The 17,932-nt window shown below is 38.2% G+C and overlaps 1 protein-coding gene across 8 annotated transcripts in view; it reads left to right on the top strand.

The window, feature by feature from the left end:
• The window catches only part of ITCH (itchy E3 ubiquitin protein ligase), a 78,630-nt gene extending 65,311 nt beyond the window's left edge, over positions 1 to 13,319 (top strand). For 6 of the 8 annotated variants that reach the window (XM_045574582.1, XM_045574577.1, XM_045574576.1 and 3 more), the window contains 6 exons: positions 206 to 346; positions 2,751 to 2,871; positions 3,244 to 3,348; positions 6,237 to 6,333; positions 8,422 to 8,494; positions 11,067 to 13,319. In XM_045574582.1, the coding sequence (XP_045430538.1) occupies positions 206 to 346; positions 2,751 to 2,871; positions 3,244 to 3,348; positions 6,237 to 6,333; positions 8,422 to 8,494; positions 11,067 to 11,166 (637 nt within the window). In that variant the 3' untranslated portion in view covers positions 11,167 to 13,319. The remainder of the gene's footprint in view (positions 1 to 205; positions 347 to 2,750; positions 2,872 to 3,243; positions 3,349 to 6,236; positions 6,334 to 8,421; positions 8,495 to 11,066) is intronic. The other 2 variants (XM_045574581.1, XM_045574580.1) reach the window with 2 other exon arrangements.
• The last annotated feature ends 4,613 nt before the right edge of the window (positions 13,320 to 17,932 follow it).

The raw sequence follows: 17,932 nt of genomic DNA, 5'->3' as shown, positions 1-17,932 counted from the left end.
AATCTGTCATTATTCAATATGATAAATTTTATAGAAATAATGCCCAGGATCTTAAAAAATATGACTTGAGAGCGTAATTTTTAATTTTTCTTGTTATTTTGACATTATAATTTAATAGTAATTATTTAACACCATAGGCCTTTAGTTAAAACCTTTTTACATATTTGGATTAGTATAACAAATAGTGTTAATTTCATTTGTACAGAGAAAACAATATTGAGGAATGTGGTTTGGAAATGTACTTCTCCGTCGATAAAGAAATTTTAGGTGAAATCAAGAGTCATGATTTGAAACCCAATGGTGGCAATATTCTTGTAACAGAAGAAAATAAAGAGGAATATATCAGGTGAGAGAGAATGTTCCTTTTGACATAGTTTAGCCCTACATTGATAATTGCCTAGTAATCCTAATGGACAATACTTCATAAAATAATTTTTTACTTTTTAACTAATCATGAAAACTAATCTATTAAGAACATGAATGATCACTTTTTTAACCTTATAAGTATTGAGAGAGGAACAAGAAAAGTGCTATGGGAAGTCAAAAGAGGGAGACATCATTTCATCTAGTTGTAATCATGGAGTAAGTAGTCGATATTTTTTCATTTGAGCCTTTCAGTTGTATAGAAATCAATAAAAGTTATGAGCAAAGAGATGGAGGCTGGAAAGCACAAATCACAGACAGTATCAGGGAAGAATATCCATGGTTTGTGAGGTACTGTCATGCAGCTCAGAGTTGGTATCCCATTCTGCCATGTCCTGCATTTCAGAAGCCAAAGAAAATGAAGAATCTTTGGAAGATGTGGAGGCTAGTAAGTTATGATAACCTTTAAGAGAATACTTAGAACAGTTAGCCAGGTGGTAGACTGGAAACCAGATTATAAGAAATTAGGAGTAAATTTAGTAGACAGTCTAAATTTCGTCTTCAACGAATCTGGCAACAAGAAAATGAGAGAATTAGGCAGATTTTTGTGGAGGCAGCAAGGTAGAGTGACTATTCTACAGGTAATTCAAACTAAACCTTACATAAAATTAGTGTAGCGGATATACTAATGGGTTTTTTACCACCTTGCTGGTATATTTTTAACTTAATCAGAATTTTGAAATTTATAAAGTGATAGAAAATAATTTTGGTTATATTAAAACTTTTACTTTTTCTCCAAAAGTGGTTATTTTAATGGTAGAGGTAGTACTAGATAACTCTTTTAAATACCAGTTCCATACTCACTATGCCATGTAACATGTCATTGATAAACATCTCAAATTTATATGCAGATATTTTCATGGGGGATTTATAAGATCTGGTAAAATTTATAAGTAAAATGATGGTTTTTAATATATCCTCTTTGCATTGGTTCAGACTTTTAGTCTCAAGAGTTTTAAGTTCATTCACTTATTCTTGACACCAATTCATGGTTAGATTTCATATATGTGCTTCTTGAGTTCTAGTTTCTGGGTATCTTGCCTGCTTTTCTACTCTTTAAATATTATTATGTTCATTCCAGCTTTCTTTTTTACTTTAAAAAAATATATTTTTTATACATTTCAGAGAGGAAGGGAGAAAGAGAAACATCACTGATGAGAGAGAATCATTGATCAGCTGCTCCTGCATGCCCCCCATTGGGGGTTGAGCCTGTGCCCTAACTAGGAATCGAACAGTGACCTCCTGATTCATAGGTTGGTGCTCAACCACTGAGCCACACCAACCAGGCCAGCTTTCTTATTAGTATTTGCATGGTATATCTTCCTCCCATGTCTTTGTAATTAAAATTTGTTTATTATAAGCAGCATGTTTCTTGGTATTGCTATTTTTTATCCAGTTTGATCATTTTTACTTTTTAATTGCATTTTTTTAAATGCACTCAGTACATTTACATCACATATTGTTATTGATGATTAGACTTAAGTCTGCCACTTTGCTATTTGTTTCTTATTTTTCCCAATTTTCTTTATTCTTTCTTTTCTGCCTTCTTTTGAATTAATAGTATAATTTTTACTCTTCCTTTTTTAATCTTTTCTGGTTAACTATATCTCTAATTTTCTTAGTGAGTGCTCTAATGATTATCTATATAGTGTCCATCATCGAACTGGTAGCTATGACTCTCACTGATAACAGGGGGCAGATGCTCAATGCAGGAGCTGCCATGATGCACACGGACCATTTAAAAAATGGCACCATAGCCAAAACCGGATTGTCTCAGTGGATAGAGCATCGGCCTGCAGACTGAAAGGTCCCAGGTTCGATTCCAGTCAAGGGCATGTACCTTGGTTGCGGGCACATCCCCAGTAGGGGGTGTGCAAGAGGCAGCTGATCAGTGGTTCTCTCATCGATTTTTCTAACTCTCTCTGTCTCTTCCTCTGTAAAAAATCAATAAAATAAAATTTAAAAAATAAAATAAAAATAAAAATAATAATGGCACCATAGCTGAAATTAATTCTCTGCTGAGAATCTTCATCTCTTTACTAATTTTTTTCTATCTTGTTATGTTTTTTAGAAAGAGACCTCGTTTTGTAGAGATACATACTAAAATATTTGTTTAAAATGAATTTATATTTAGAGTATGGGTAGTGGCATAATGAAATAAGATTGGCATTGTATTGCATCTGGGATATCTATATTTGGGGTTCATTATATTTTATATATGGAGGTTTTCATAATAGTAAAATTTTTAAAATTATATTTCTACTCGGAATTTAAACGTAACATCTAAACTTGCTGACAGCTTTTTAAAAAATATATTTATTTAACAGAATGGTAGCTGAATGGAGGTTGTCTCGAGGTGTTGAAGAACAGACACAAGCTTTCTTTGAGGGTTTTAATGAAATTCTTCCCCAGCAGTATTTGCAATACTTTGATGCAAAGGAGTTAGAGGTAATAAGTTTTTCTTCTTTCCTTTGCAGCATGCTGATAAATAATGCCTTCAGTTGTCTGCTTTCAACTCACTTTCCAATGGCAATATTTTTATGTAGTCAAGATATTTAAAATCATATAAAAAGAATTAGCTAAAAAAGTATTACTATCAGAACCTCTCTATAATGAGTGGCTTATTTACCTGAATCTGTTCATATATGATACATCTGAAACTTAACCTTTTAGAATATTATAGATACAGTTATTGATACATGGTTACAATCCATAGCCTCTTGATTAGTTTGTTTTTTTAATATTTGTTCTTATCTGTGTCTTATCTATGATAAATGTACAATTATCTATAGAAATCATTTGTCTGTTTCATTTCAAAAGGTCCTTTTATGCGGAATGCAAGAGATTGATTTGAATGACTGGCAAAGACATACCATCTACCGTCATTATACTAGGACAAGCAAACAAATAATGTGGTTTTGGCAGGTTTGTCTCACTTTATTTCTGTTGACAAACACACCATAATTTTTTAGAAATGTGTTTGAAAATAAGTTACATAAAAAAATATACCAGTATATTCTGATCCCTCATTCCATCCTATGCAATATAATCAATGAACATGGATTATAGCACCATCCTTTTAAGACCATTGCCAAGTAAGCTATACATACCTTTCACCTTTGCCCAGAGTATAACTCCAGATAAGATGCTTTGGAATTTGATAGAGCTGTCTATAAAATATGGTTTTCATCATTCATACCTCATTAAAAATTACATAAAGTTTAGAAGGCAAACTTAGGAGACTTTGTTTGGAATCATACTGGTGTCTCTTCAAAAAAATGTTGATTATAGCACATAAAAAGATTTTCAACATTACTAATAATTAGAAAAGTGCAAATCAAAATCACAGAGAAAAAACAATCATCCTTGGTAACGATGTGGAGAAATTGGAACTTTCTGCATTACTGCTGCAAATACGAAATGTACACAACTGTGGCAAAGTTTGGTGGTTTCTCAAAAAGTTAAACATAGGATTAATATATGATCCAGCCATGGTTGAAGTGTCATCCCATATACCAAAAGGTGGCAGGTTCGATTCCCAGTCAGGGCACATACCTGGGTTGCGGGTTCAGTCTCCAGTTGGGGCACATATGGAAGGCAGCTAATTGACGTTTGTCTCTCTATTTAACCTTCTCTTTCTCCCATTTTTTTCTCTCTCAAATCAATGGACATATCCTCAGTTGGGGAATTTTTTTAAAAATTAACATGTGATCTGGCATTTCTACTCCTAGGTATATTCAAAAGAATTGAGAGCAGGGACTCAGATACTTGTATACCGATGTTCATAACAGTATTATTCACAATAGCCAAGAGATGGGAGCAATCTAAGTGTCCATCAACAGATGAATGGTAAACAAATTATGGTATATACATACAAAGGAATATTACTCAGCCTTAAAAAAAAAAAAAAAAGGGGAAATTCTGCCCTAACCAGTTTGGCTCAGTGCATAAAGGGTCCTGGGTTTGATTCCAGTAAAGGGCACATACCTCAGTTGCAAGCTCTTCCCCAGCCCAGGCCCTGGTTGGGGCGTGAGCAGGAGGCAACCAATTGATGTGTTTCTCTCACATCAGTGTTTCTCTCTGTCTTTTCCTCTATCTTCCACTCTCTAAAAAAGATTAATGGAAAAATATCCTTAGGTGAGGATTAACAAAAAAAAAAAAAAAAAAATCTGACATGGGCTACAACATGGATAAACCTTGAGGATATTATGCTAAGTGAAATAAGCCAGCCACAAAAGGACAAATACTGTAAGATTCCATTTATATGAGGTACCTAAAATAGGCAAATTCGTAGAAACAGGAAGTAGAATAGAGGTTATCAGGCTGGGGAGAGGGGAAGTGAGGCAGTGGGAAGATAAGTTTAATGCATTCAGAGTTTTTGTTTGGGAGATGATAAAAAAAATGTTCTGGAAACATGATAATTACACAACAGAGTTAATGTACTTAATGCCATTGAATTGTATGCTTAAATGGTAAATATTTGTAATAAATATTGTACCACAATAAAAAAAATGTTTCAGCCTTGGCCAGTGTTGCTCAGTTGGTTAGAGCGTTGTCTCATACACTGAAAGGCGCCAGGTTCAATTCTTAGTCAGGGCGTCCGTATGCCTAGGTTGTGGATTCAATCTCTCGTTGGGGCATGTATCAGAAGCAGCCAAGCAGTGTTTAACTCTCACATCAATGTTTCTCTATCTCTCTGTCTCTCCTTCCCCTTCCTCTCTCTAAAATCAATAAAAAAAAAATTAAAATTAATATTTGTTTAAATTTCTGATATTCACTTAGTCATGAGAAACGTAGATGAACTAAGCTTCTGTAACACTGGATTTGGATTATAAAACACTTGATAAGTAGTACAAGATAGCTATCCTTTTTTGAAGAACATGTTTTTATTGATTCTTAGAGCAAGGGACAGGGGAAGAGAGAAACATCGATGTGAGAAACATCTCTCAGTTGCCTCCCTGGCGCACCCTGACCAGGGATCAAACCAGCAACCTTTTGGTGCACAGGACAATGTTCAACTGAGCCACACAGGCCAAGGCAGATCAGAATTATTCTTTACAAGAAAATACTTGGTTGAACCAAAATACCTGTGCTACAAGATGAAAGCACCCTTCAGAAACCTACTGCTTTTAATCAGAGTTATTATATAGGAGTTAAAAGCCATATAATTCTGGTAACACTTAACTATACCTTCAAACTTAAAGACATCGAGAAAAGGAGGTTATTAGGGTAAATCTGGATCAGAATCTTATGATTTTTATTTCATTTGTTCATAAATTCAAAAATCTATACTGCCTCAAGCTCTGTGTCCTATGTAATGAATGTCCTATAGGGCAGGCAGATGTGGGTAGGAAAGGAGATGCTGTTCTAGAACTGATCTTGAAACGACACGAGTAGGGAGCTCTTGGGCTCAGGGGGCCTCTTTCTCTGTCTCCCCTAAGGATGTGGTCCTAAGATTCACAGAGCGGAAGGCTAGTGGGGCTTTGACCAACATAGAGAAGGTCCTCCATCCACAGCAGTGGATACCGTCGTCATTCTATTCTACTCCTAGGTATATTCAAAAGAATTGAGAGTCATACCTAAATGAACACTGGGAGTTCATTTAAGAATTTTCTTGGGATTCCTAGTCAGGGCACATACCCAGGTTACAAGCTTGAGCCCCAATAGGGGCATGTAGGAGGCAACTGGTTGATATTTCTATCCCTCCCCCCCTTCCTTTCTAAAATCAATAACACATTTAAAAATATATTTTTTTTTCTTGTGTATTATGTTAAACATATGACCTATATTTCTCTTTAAATGTGCTTTAACAGTTTGTTAAAGAAATCGATAATGAGAAGAGAATGAGACTTCTACAGTTTGTTACTGGGACCTGCCGATTACCAGTTGGAGGATTTGCTGACCTCATGGGTATGCACACAGATTCCTTTTCCATAGAAAACATCATGGCACTGCGGCTACATCATTGTGTATTCACCTATTCAGAAATAGAGATAAACGTGGCCATTTTCTTAAATAGTCATAGTTAACCTGGATTTGTCTAAACTTTTTTTTTTTTTTAATATATTTTATTGATTTTACACAGAGAGGAATTGAGGGGATAAAGAGCTAGAAACGTCGATGAGAGAGAAACATCGACCAGCCGCCTCCCGCACAGCCCCCACCGGGATGTGCCTGCAACCAACGCACATGCCCCTGACCGGAATCGAACCCAGGACCCTTCAGTCCACAGGCCGACGCTCTATCCACTGAGCCAAACCGGTTTTGGCTGATAACTATTCTTAAGCATTTATTGCTCAGTAGTATTTGGATTTGTCTAAACTTTTGAATTATTTTGTAATTCTTACCTGGAAATTTTAAACCCTTCAGCTAGACCCCACATTTTAACTTAGGATAGCAATCTTCTGTTTATAACTCTGTTTGTTCATTCAGTCATTTGGCAAACATTTTTGTGTCTCCTACGAGCCAGGCACTGTTGATTGTATTATACTATATATATATATATTTTTTTTTTTTTTGTATTATACTATATTTTTAATGATGTGTTTACCACTCTTCCCTGTTATACCTGGAACTCCTAAAGATACAGGTCCATATATTCATCTTTTTATTGCTGGCACCAAGCACAGTACTTATCACATAGTAGTCACTGATTGTGTTGTTTTGAAATGAATAACCATGAGAATATTTATTTTGCAACTAAACAATAAAGTAGATTCAAGCCTTCCTTTAACACCAATGTTATGTCAAGTACCACCAGGGCAGAGAAGAGAAGTTGTGATTCCTGAGTGTCCTTCAGCTGAAGCAGAGGATCAGAATTAAAAGAACTACAAAATTTTGGGTATAGTGTGGAACCAGTTTAAATGCCTTTAAAAGCCAGACTAAAAAAGTTTGGACATTATTCTAAGGATATTGGAAGTTATGGGAACGTTTTGAAGAGAGGAAACTTGCTGAAACTGCATTTTAGGAAGATTTGATGAAAAAGCAGAGCATGCATGAAAAGATAGGTAGAGCCCTAGCTGGTGTGGATCAATGGTTGAGTGTCAACCTATGAACTAGGAGGAGGTCACGGGCTCGATTCCCTATCAGAATGGTGGGCTAAATCCCCAGTAAGCAGTGTGCATCAGGCAACTGATCAGTAATTCTCTTTCATCGATATTTCTCTTTTCCTCTTCCCTTTTCTTTGAAACCAATAAAAATATATTTTTTAAAAATAATAAACTATTCTTTAAAAAAGAAAAAGATAGGAAAGAGCCTGGAGGTAGGAAGAAAGTATTGGAGCATCTTAGCCGAGACCGGTTTGGCTCAGTGGATAGAGCGTCGGCTTGGGGACTGAAGGGTCCCGGGTTCGATTCCAGTCAAGGGCATGTACCTTGGTTGCGGGCATATCCCCGGTGGGGGGTGTGCAAGAGGCAGCTGATTGATGACTCTCTCTCATCGATGTTTCTAACTCTATCACTCTCCCTTCCTCTCTGTACAAAAATCAATAAAATAAAATTTTAAAAAAAGTTAAAAAATTAAAAAAGAAAGAAAGAAAAACTGATCTTAGGAGATGAAAGTAGAGATGGAAAAGAGAAGATAAATGCTAGAGAAGTTCCAAAAGTGGAAATTGTACTCAATTAAAAGATGAGATAAGAAGAATGTCAAAGATAATATGTTATAAAATATGGAGAAACTGTGGCATGTAGAGAACATGGTTGGGAAGTGTTAGGAAGGAGTTGCTTAGTCTGCTGAGTTTAAGGTGATTGCCAGACAACCAAGTAGAAAATATTCAGGGGTGGGGACTCTTGCACTTTTGCACATCTTTTTGGAACATCCTTTATTTCTGAGCCTCTCCCCCCAAATTTTTTATTCAATTTAGTAGACTTGGGATAAGGATTGTAGTTTTATGATTCTAACAGTTTCTTTGGTGATGCTGATAATGATGCTGCTACAGTGGGGATTACAATTTGAGAACTATTATATTATTAAACTGTTAATGGTTTCACTATGTTTCAGGGAGCAACGGACCTCAAAAATTCTGCATTGAAAAAGTTGGGAAAGAAAATTGGTTACCCAGAAGTCATACCTGGTAAGTAAAATCAGAAAAAGTAGAGAAAACAGCTTTTTCCAGTTGTTCTGTAGATATTAAAGCCTATTAGAAATGAAATATTTCCCCATTCTATTGAATTATTCTTAACAGCTTTTTTGAGGCATAATTTACTAAAAAAAAACTTACCCATTTTATTTAATGATATTTAGATTTACAGACTAGTAACCATCACTGAAATCCAGTATTAACGTATTTTCATCACCCCCAATTAGCCCATTTCTAGTCAATCCCTTTTCCCAACTCTGAGTTGTTTTTTAAATGTGATAGTTGGAAAACTTTTTAACTTTTCTTTGACGGCACAGGAAGAAATCAATTCTAGGTAGCTGTTGGGAGAGCTACTTTCTAGTATAATGATAAGAAATGTTTTCTCATAAATGCCATTTTACCACATTTTGAAAAATGTACAAAACTAAAAACCAGCTCTAATCTTCATATGTTGGAATTCGACCTAAAGCTCAGCAGTACTTGGACTTCATTTTGTGGGACATTTCTGTGGTTATATGTGGACTTTGGTGTTTTCCCCATCTGCCCTTTTTGTTTTATTGTTTGTTCCTTTACATTTTCATATACATATGTGTACGTGTGGTTTTTAAAAAATAGCAACTTGCCCTGGCTGGTTTGGCTCACTGAATGGGCTGAAGAGTCCTGGGTTTGGTCCGAATAAAGGCACATGCCCAGGTTGCAGGCATGGTCTCCAGTGTGGGGCAAGCAGGAGGCAGCCGATTGATGATTCTCTCCCATCATTGATGTTTCTATCTCTCTCTCCCTCTCCCTTCCTCTCTGAAATCAATAAAAAAAAATTTTTTAATTTAATTAAAAAATAACAACTTGACCCATTTGTTGAAAATCAAATTGGCGATAAATAGACTGGCTTATTTCTGGATTCTCAATTCTATTTCCATTGATCCATATGTATATCCATAATGGCAGTACCACATTGTCTTGATTATTATAACTTTGTAGTAAGTTTTGAATTTAGGAAGTATATGTCTTTCAATATTTTCAAGATTGTTTTAGCTATTCTGGATGCTTTGGATTTTCATGTGAATTTTAGGATCAGCTTGTCCATTTAAGCATAGAGGTCAGTTGGAATTTTGATACAGATCAGTTTGGGGGAATATTGCCATCTTAACAATATTTTGTCTTCTTATCAATGCACATGGATGGAATATCTTTCAAGACTATTTATTTAGGTCTTTTTGATTTATTTCAACAATGTTTTACATTTTTCTATTATACAAGCCTTGCATTACTCCTGTTAAATTTCTTAACTATTTTATTCTTTAAAAAAGGTGTGTGTGTGTGTGTGTGTATACTATATATATTGTATATATAAGTATATATATACTTGTGTGTACAATATATATATATAAAATATATATATTATTATTTTTATTGGTTTCAGTAAATAAAAGGGAGAGGGAGAGAGAGAAACATCAGTGATGAGAGAGAATCACTGATTGGCTGCTTCCTGCATACCCCACACAGGATTGAGCCCACAACCCAAGCCTGCAACCAGGCATGTATCCTGACCAGGAATCGAACCATGACCTCCTGGCCTACAGGTCAACCACTGAGCCACGTTGACCAAACTACCATATATTTTATCCTTTTTTTTGAAGCTAGTATGAATGGTATTGTTTTTGTACTTTCATTTTAGATTTTTTTTTATTGCTAGTGTATAGAAATACAATTTATTTTTGTATACTTATCTTGTACATGTGTTTTGAATTGACTTCTTTCCCTTTTTTATTTTGAAACCTAGAACAGACTGTGCCATTACACTGTTGTGAACATCTTATCTCAGTCATACATGAGAATCAGCCTCATTATAAGTTACATGTTTCCATTTGTAAGAACTAACAAAAGTAATAATTGTAAATTTATTTTTCCTTTGTGGGTAGTATTATTTCTTCTTTTGCCAAATATTTAGGCCTTGTCCTAAAAATATGGCAGAGGGCTAAGGCTTCAGAGCAGCTACACTACTTGTTACCTTGTGAAAGTGATGATAATACGGCCCAAAATTAGAAGATGCCCTTTAAAAACTCAACAGCTAAGAATAGGACAGAGGTGTGTTCATTCAATAGGAGCAGGGTATAAGATTTTAGAGCAGAACATTATTTCTTCCAGTGGTAAATTAAAACCTTTTTTTTTTTTTAATTTAAAGCCTTTTGATAAGAGACCTATGGCCTACAAAGCCTAAAATGTGTACTATGTAGTACAGAAAAAAGTTTGCTGACCACTGGTCTAGATTAGGGTAGGTGGGGGAGCATGAGAAGGCCAGCGTTTTACTGAATACCTGCTGAGCACCAGGCACTGTGCTGTGTATATGCTTGTTTCTTCTTCATTCTAACCTGATAGATAAATACTGTTTTTCCTATTTTTCCAAAGTGGAAACCAAGACTCAAAAGTGCAATAGCACTTATTCAAAGGCCCAGGGATAGATCCAGATTAAACCAGTTTTGCCTGACTTTAAAAACCAATTTTGTTATATACTACACTGCCCATTCGTTTCTTTGTATAATTTTTTTCTCATAAACAATTCTTTTAGTTTTAACCGCCTGGACCTACCACCCTATAAGAGCTATGAGCAACTGAAGGAAAAGCTGTTATTTGCCATTGAAGAAACAGAAGGATTTGGACAAGAGTAACTTCTGGGAGTTTGCACCACGGAAGGACAAGAACTTACTTGCAATGTTTGTCCTTTTCCTTCTCTGCTTGTTGCACATCTTGTTGTAAAATTGGACTGTGACTGTTTAGAGAGTTATCTGAGTATAAGTAAATTAATGTTATCATTGAGATTTATTTACCAGTGATTCTGGACTTTTATTCAACATTTCCAGAAATCAGATCTGCAAATGACTAGTCAAAACCTTAACAAGATATTTAACACATCATTGAAATCTGACTTGTCTTATTCCACTAGATTTTTTCCTTAATTATGTATGTGAGAATCAAAAGTCTCACTCTTCCTTTTACATCCTAGAACAGTAACAAAAGCATTTTAAACTCATGTATCTGTACTCTGAAACACTGCCATCCTGAAGCAGATTTTATGTGAGTGAAAGGATTGCCTCATTCAGAAATTGTCGGTATGAAGGGGGAGATCAGGCTTTCCCCAACCCTACATTTATTTTGTTTCTTACTCCACATATGCCAGGAAATGTATGTAGTATGGTCTCTAGACCCCTAGGTTTTTTTCCCTCAGAGTCAAGACTCTCTGCCTTTTTGTTGGTAGGGGGTAAAATGCTATTGCTTTGTCTTACAGAGCGAATGTCTGCCAACTACCCTTCCATTACATAAGCCTGAACTTTGTTAATATATGGCTATGAAAATTAATTAAGCCTCTATAAAGACTTCCCATAGAGATGAATTCTCATATTGAAATGTAGTTACCTGCAAGATTTACTAGAGATTTATGAGATTAAATTAAGAGATAATGTAAGAAAGTAGACTTTTCCGATTCTACATAATGCTTGATTATTCATTTAGGGACCTAGAAATTTGTGTGAAAATGTATAAATATCACCCAAAAGGCTTTCTGCCCTATATTTTTAAAATACAGAATAGTTATATTTTAAGTAGTCCCGGCCCTAGTTCTATAGGGCTTGGCTATTTAATATTTTTATGGAGAAAACATTTAGTTCTGGAAAAGGTAAATGCTTGTATATATTTTTGCAACCTGAGATCTCCCTTACTCCATTTCTTCCTTTAATTTAAATGGCCACATGTATATGTCTTCCCTGCTGTGTTAGGAAAATGGGGGCTGGATATCCCAAGAATAAGAGGTTTTATTAAAAAAAAAAAAAATACTGCAAATAGCAGACACAAATATGTCCAAATACATCTTAAAGTTTGGAATAAACTGAACATTTGGAAATAGATTTATTGTAAGTGTTTAATTTAGAGCAATTTCTTAAATCTGAACTAAATTGCTTTTAGAGTTCTTTTTCTTTGTGAGCATTGTAAATGCCAATAAATTGTTAATTTTTTTTTTTTTTTTTTTTTTTTACTGCATGTTATGTTGAAATAAAAACAAAGTAAAATGAGCAAATTGCCTTATTCTTCTGCTCTTTTGGGAGGTTGGGGGAAGCAGCATTTCACAGCCTAAGCAGTAGGGAAGGACCTCACTTGTTTAATCAAATAGAGTGCTTTAAAACTGATCTAGCCACTCATAATAATGAATTCCTACTCTGTCTTTATGATCTCATATCGTGCAGAAGAATTAATTTTATAAGACTTACAATAACTCTATTTAAGATTGAGGTACTAATTTTTCACCAAGATTGACATACTAATGTCAAGTCATAGAAATTTAAGTGAAATATGACTCACCTCCCACCAAGGTCTCATGCTAAATAAGCTATTTCAGTCAAGCCCATTCTGCCCCTTTTTATTGCCTCGTGGAATTAGACTTCACTGTATTTATATCCTTCATTGGTTTGGATGTAACTCCATCCTTCAAGACTTCTAAGGTTAACTACTTCTATTAAATATTGTTGGTATCTCCAGCCCCCCCTTTTTTGTTGTTTTGTTTTCCTTTTAGAATTATTCACAAAATTATTTGTATATATGCTATGCTTTCATTAACTAAAAACGAAAAGCACCACTGGATTGTATATAACTGTATTGGCATTCCTTTTTTTTTCTTTTTTTTTTTTCCTTGAACTGTAATTTCAAATACTCAGGTAACTCTACAGATATCACAGAGAGTCAAGTGCTCTTAATGAAGGCCCTTCAGGGGGCTGCCTCACTTGCATTTCCTTAAAAGATGTAACTTTATAATTAAAGATTTTTGGTCTTTAACTTGCACATTTTTCTGTTAGTCTTGAGCAAGAAGGTTCTCCCTACCTGCATGAAAGACCAGATCTTACAGGTTTCTGACTGTTTTTGTAAGTGGCCCGGTTTCAGCCTGTCTGTCCTGTGGAGTAGGTAGGAAAAAAACACGAGACTATAAAGACCCACTGAGGTGATAGTGGATTTGGTACCTATTGTGAAGACAACCAAGATGAAAACTTAAGTCAGGACCCCAGCCATGGTGCTAAGTAGAGAAACACCAGCTAGTTATCAAGACTGGCTGTTCTTTGATTAGCCAGTGTGGTTCAGTGGGTGAGCGTCGACTTATAAACCAGGGAGTCACAGTTTGATTCTCATTGATTCCCGGTCAGGGCACATACCCCGTAGAAGGTATGAAGGAGGCAGCCAGTCGATGATTCTCATCATTGGTGTTTCTATATCTCCCTTCCTCTCTGAATGAATAAAAATATTTTTTTAAAAACTGTTCTCAATAAGCTGTCCTCATTAGCTTCAATAGACCTTTTCTTATGGTCTATGGGGGAAACGAGGTGATCAACCTCTTGCTTAAAATAGAATCGGTTGGAGCATTGTCCCGGGCACCAAAGTGTTTTGGGTTCCATCTCCAGTGCCGGTGCATGCAGGAGGCAGCCATTCAACGTTTCTTTCTCAAAGCAATGTTTCTCTCCCTTCCTCTAAAATTAGTAAAAACATCCTCCGTGCAGACTAAAACTATAAAAATTAAAATAGAACCAGGGGAGAGGCTAAGGCAAGAGTGTTTCCTCAAGGCATCCTACAGGTAAGGATGTGGAATTTCTGAATATGCTGATCTGACTGGAGGACAGAAATGGCAGGTTCTGAGGACACTCTCCTGTTTAATCCAATATAAGCAGCTAGAAAACTCTAGCTTCAGTGTGACTAATAAAAAAGGAGAAGAGGTGCCGAAACCGGTTTGGCTCAGTGGATGGAGCATCAGCCTGCAGACTCAAGAGTCCCAGGTTCGATTTCAGTTAAGGGCATGTATCTGGGTTGCCGGCACATTCCCAGTGGGAGGTGTGCAGGAGGCAGCAGATGATTTTCATCGATGTTTCTAACTATCCCTCTCCCTCTCTGTAAAAAATCAATAAAAATAGATTTCTTTTTAAAAAGGAGAAGAGGTGTTCTCCACAGCATGAGGAAATCTTTGGGGAAATAATTGCTCTTACTGACCATTGGATCACCAGCCCTAAATCCTACAAAGAATCAATCTGGGACTCAGCTATGTTGACTGGCTATTTTCCTAACTTTTAGGAAGTGTCAGATTGTATAACACCAGAACAGATACTGCTGTCACTCCTAACCCATTTCACTTGTCAATTCCTATGTGTCTTTAGGGCTTCTTCGTGGACAGGATATTTGGGGGTGGGATTCAAAGGAATTTCTGCGGTTGGCAAGGAGAGGAGGATCTTCAGTAGAGATCTCAGACGGTGTTAGTCTCTTAGCAACAGGTTCCCATTAAGCAAAGATGCTGTGGGCAAGAGGATTTCCTCGAGGCATCCCACAGGTAAGGATGTTGGGGGTTCGCAGTCATACCTGTAGGTCACTGAAAACAGCCATCCTGTTATTTTTCTTCGTTTCTGATTCAGACCTGCTTTTTATTTGTCTTCCCTGTCCTAGCAATCAATACCATGCCTCTATTCACTTAGTCTCAGGACAACTGTCAACACTTACTTCTATGTCCCAAACATAGATATGCTTGCTGCATGCAGCCATTTAGTCATCCTACTCATTCTCAGAGAGGGATAATCACCTATGTTTTACAGATAAGAGAATACTCAGTCATTAACTTCAAGTGTCCACCGCTATTAAGAGGCAAGAGGGCAAAAAAATCCAGACCTGATTCCAAAGATTGCATGGTTAAATGTTTTTGCTGTATGGCTACTCACAAACTGCAATTCTTGGAGTCTTCTATAACTCATTCAGTTGTTCCATCTAATTGGTTTTCAAATCCTACCGGGTCAGCCTCCAAAACTTGGGTCATTTCTCTTAGAGCTGCCTCCATTGCCACAGCCCACATCCTTACTCCTACCCTGGTTCAGTGTAGCAACCTGTCATCGCTTCCATTCTCTCCCTCCTAGTCCCTCTGTGCTGCCTAAGAATGGTCTGTGGGAGACCTCAGTCTCATGCTTCTTCTGTGCTTAAAATCTTAGTGATTCCCCCACTACCACAGAATAAACTCCAGTACTCCACCTGCCACTCAGAGCCAACAACTCTCTCTTAACTCCTCCTTCCCTCTCATTCTGGCTCCAGACCTGTGAATTGGCCAGTTTGTTTTGCTTCTGTGATTGTGATCTCATTAAATCCTTTCACCCCTGAGCCTGGTTCTCCATATATGTAAGATGGTGACGAACCCTTGTGTGCTTTATTTTCTAGGATGTTTTGAGGTCCAGTCTGCAACCCTTAGAGAACAGAGCTGTTGCATGTAGTACAGAGTTCCTGCACACACTTTATTATTTTAAATATATATATTTTACTGATTTTTTACAGAGAAGAAGGGAGAAGGATAGAGAGCTATTATAGAAACATCGACCAGCTGCCTCCTGCACAACCCCTACCAGGGATGTGCCCGCAACCAAGGTACATGCCCTTGACCGGAATCAAACCTGGGACCTTTCAGTCCGCAGGCCGACGCTCTATCCACTGAGCCAAACCAGTTTCAGCTCCTGCACACACTTTACACAGCTTTACCGAATGCTAACATCCTGTATAACTTGGAACAGTTATCAAAACTAATGACGACACTAAACTATGATACAGCCTTAATCAGATTTCACCACTTTTTCCACCAATGACATTTTTCTCAGAATCCTCCAATCTGTGACTTCCTCATTCTTGTCTTTCATGACCTTGACATTTTTTGAAGAGTACTGTCGGATTTTTTATATGATGTCCCTCAAATTTGGTTTGATGTTTTCATAGTTAAGGTCATAGATTTTTGTGAAAAACACTACAGAAATGAAGTGCCCTTAGTGCCTGATAACGGGGCACACATCAATCTATATCTCATCACCAGTAATGTTAACCATAATCCTCAGTTGGTGTCGGCCAGGTTGCCTTACTGTCCTCACTATCCAATCCTTCCAATTGTAAATACAGACACCCTTGGAAGGAGCACCAAATCCCTCCCCAGAGGCTAAAGTAGAATAAAAAAAATGGAATTAGATCATCTGTGTTGAATTTAGCAAGCTCCAGTGCCTCAAGAAAAAGCATTTGTAAAAAGTGATGCTGAGGCTACTGGAGATAGCACGGGCCAGTAACGGGGCACTAGGTTCACTAAATGGCAATTTCCTGCTAGAAAATCCAGTTTGTGGTCTTTGAGAGTAGATAGCCCAAGAATGAAAAAAGGGACAACATAGGGCTTTGGTTTTTTGTTTGTTTTTTAAAATATATCATTGATTTTTCTTTCTTTTCTTTCTTTTTTTTTTTTTTACAGAGAGGAAGAGAGAGGGATAGAGTTAGAAAGATCGATCAGCTGCCTCCTGCACACCCCCCACTGGGGATGTGCCCACAACCAAGGTACCTGCCCCTGACCGAAATGGAACCCAGGACCCTTCAGTCCGCAGCTCCATCCACTGAGCCAAACTGGTTTCAGCATGGGGGGCGGGGACTTTTAAAGGTGCAAAAAGGAGGGAGGTAGCGAGCATAGGTGTGAAGTGGTTTCTTCAAGGTCACATGGGTGGGGCTGAGCTCGGAGTCCTAAGTTGGCCGACTCCCAGGCTAGCCCTAACAACTTCATGTCAGAGCCTGCACGTAACATTTCCAAAGGGGTCGCGCTGGAGAACCCAGAGACGCTTGACTCCACTCCCAACGCCGGCTTTCCAGCATCTTCGGCGCGTGTGGGCTCCGCGCCTCACTCTGCCTCAATATGACAAAGAGAGGATGGGGAGCGTCTCAGCTACTTCCTTCCTCGCCTTCATCATCACCCACCACCCTCCACTCGGGGCTTTCGGAGCCAGCTCAGCCCTCGGGTGAGAGTTGAAAGCCTCTTCCGACAATGCAAACAGGCATCTTTAGGGCACCGCGGGAGTAGGGAATTCTCCGCGCTGCAGCGCTCCTCTGCTTTTCACTTTCCGGGGGCGCAGGGCGAATTCCCACGAGCCCTGGGTCATCTGAGAGCTGCCCGCCCCCTCACGCCGGCTCCTGATTGGTCCCTAGAGCTGTCTGTTTTGACTTGGTGCTCTGCGCAGGCGCGGAAACGCACCGGGCTGGGCAGCGCTGAGGACGCGAAGCTACCCGATCGTTCCGAGATGGTGAGTGTTCTTACAGACCGGCGGCTGGCGGCCGGAAGGTGGCCGAGCGATGCCTCCCCGCTCCTGGCGCCTGGTTTTAGACCCTCCGGGGGCGCCCCAGAGCGCCGGGCAGGAAATCGGGGGGTTTGGGCCCTAGCTGGCTGGAGGGCGGAACGCTAGAGGCGTGGGCCTCCAGACCCTGACGGAGGGGTCTCCGGAGTGGCCAGAGGATCCGGGTTCCGCAGACCGGAAGCGGGAGCCGGGCCTCGGACGGCGTCGGACGACGTCGGACCGCAGGCCAGTGCGTCCCAGCATCCTGGGCCTGGTCGCGCGAGTGTAACAACGAGAACGTTTC

The sequence above is a fragment of the Pipistrellus kuhlii genome, unplaced genomic scaffold (assembly GCF_014108245.1).
Source record: "Pipistrellus kuhlii isolate mPipKuh1 unplaced genomic scaffold, mPipKuh1.p scaffold_m20_p_6, whole genome shotgun sequence".
Taxonomy (NCBI): domain Eukaryota; kingdom Metazoa; phylum Chordata; class Mammalia; order Chiroptera; family Vespertilionidae; genus Pipistrellus; species Pipistrellus kuhlii.
The sequence above is the reverse complement of the archived record's forward strand: the minus strand, read 5'-3'. Positions and strand labels throughout refer to the sequence as shown.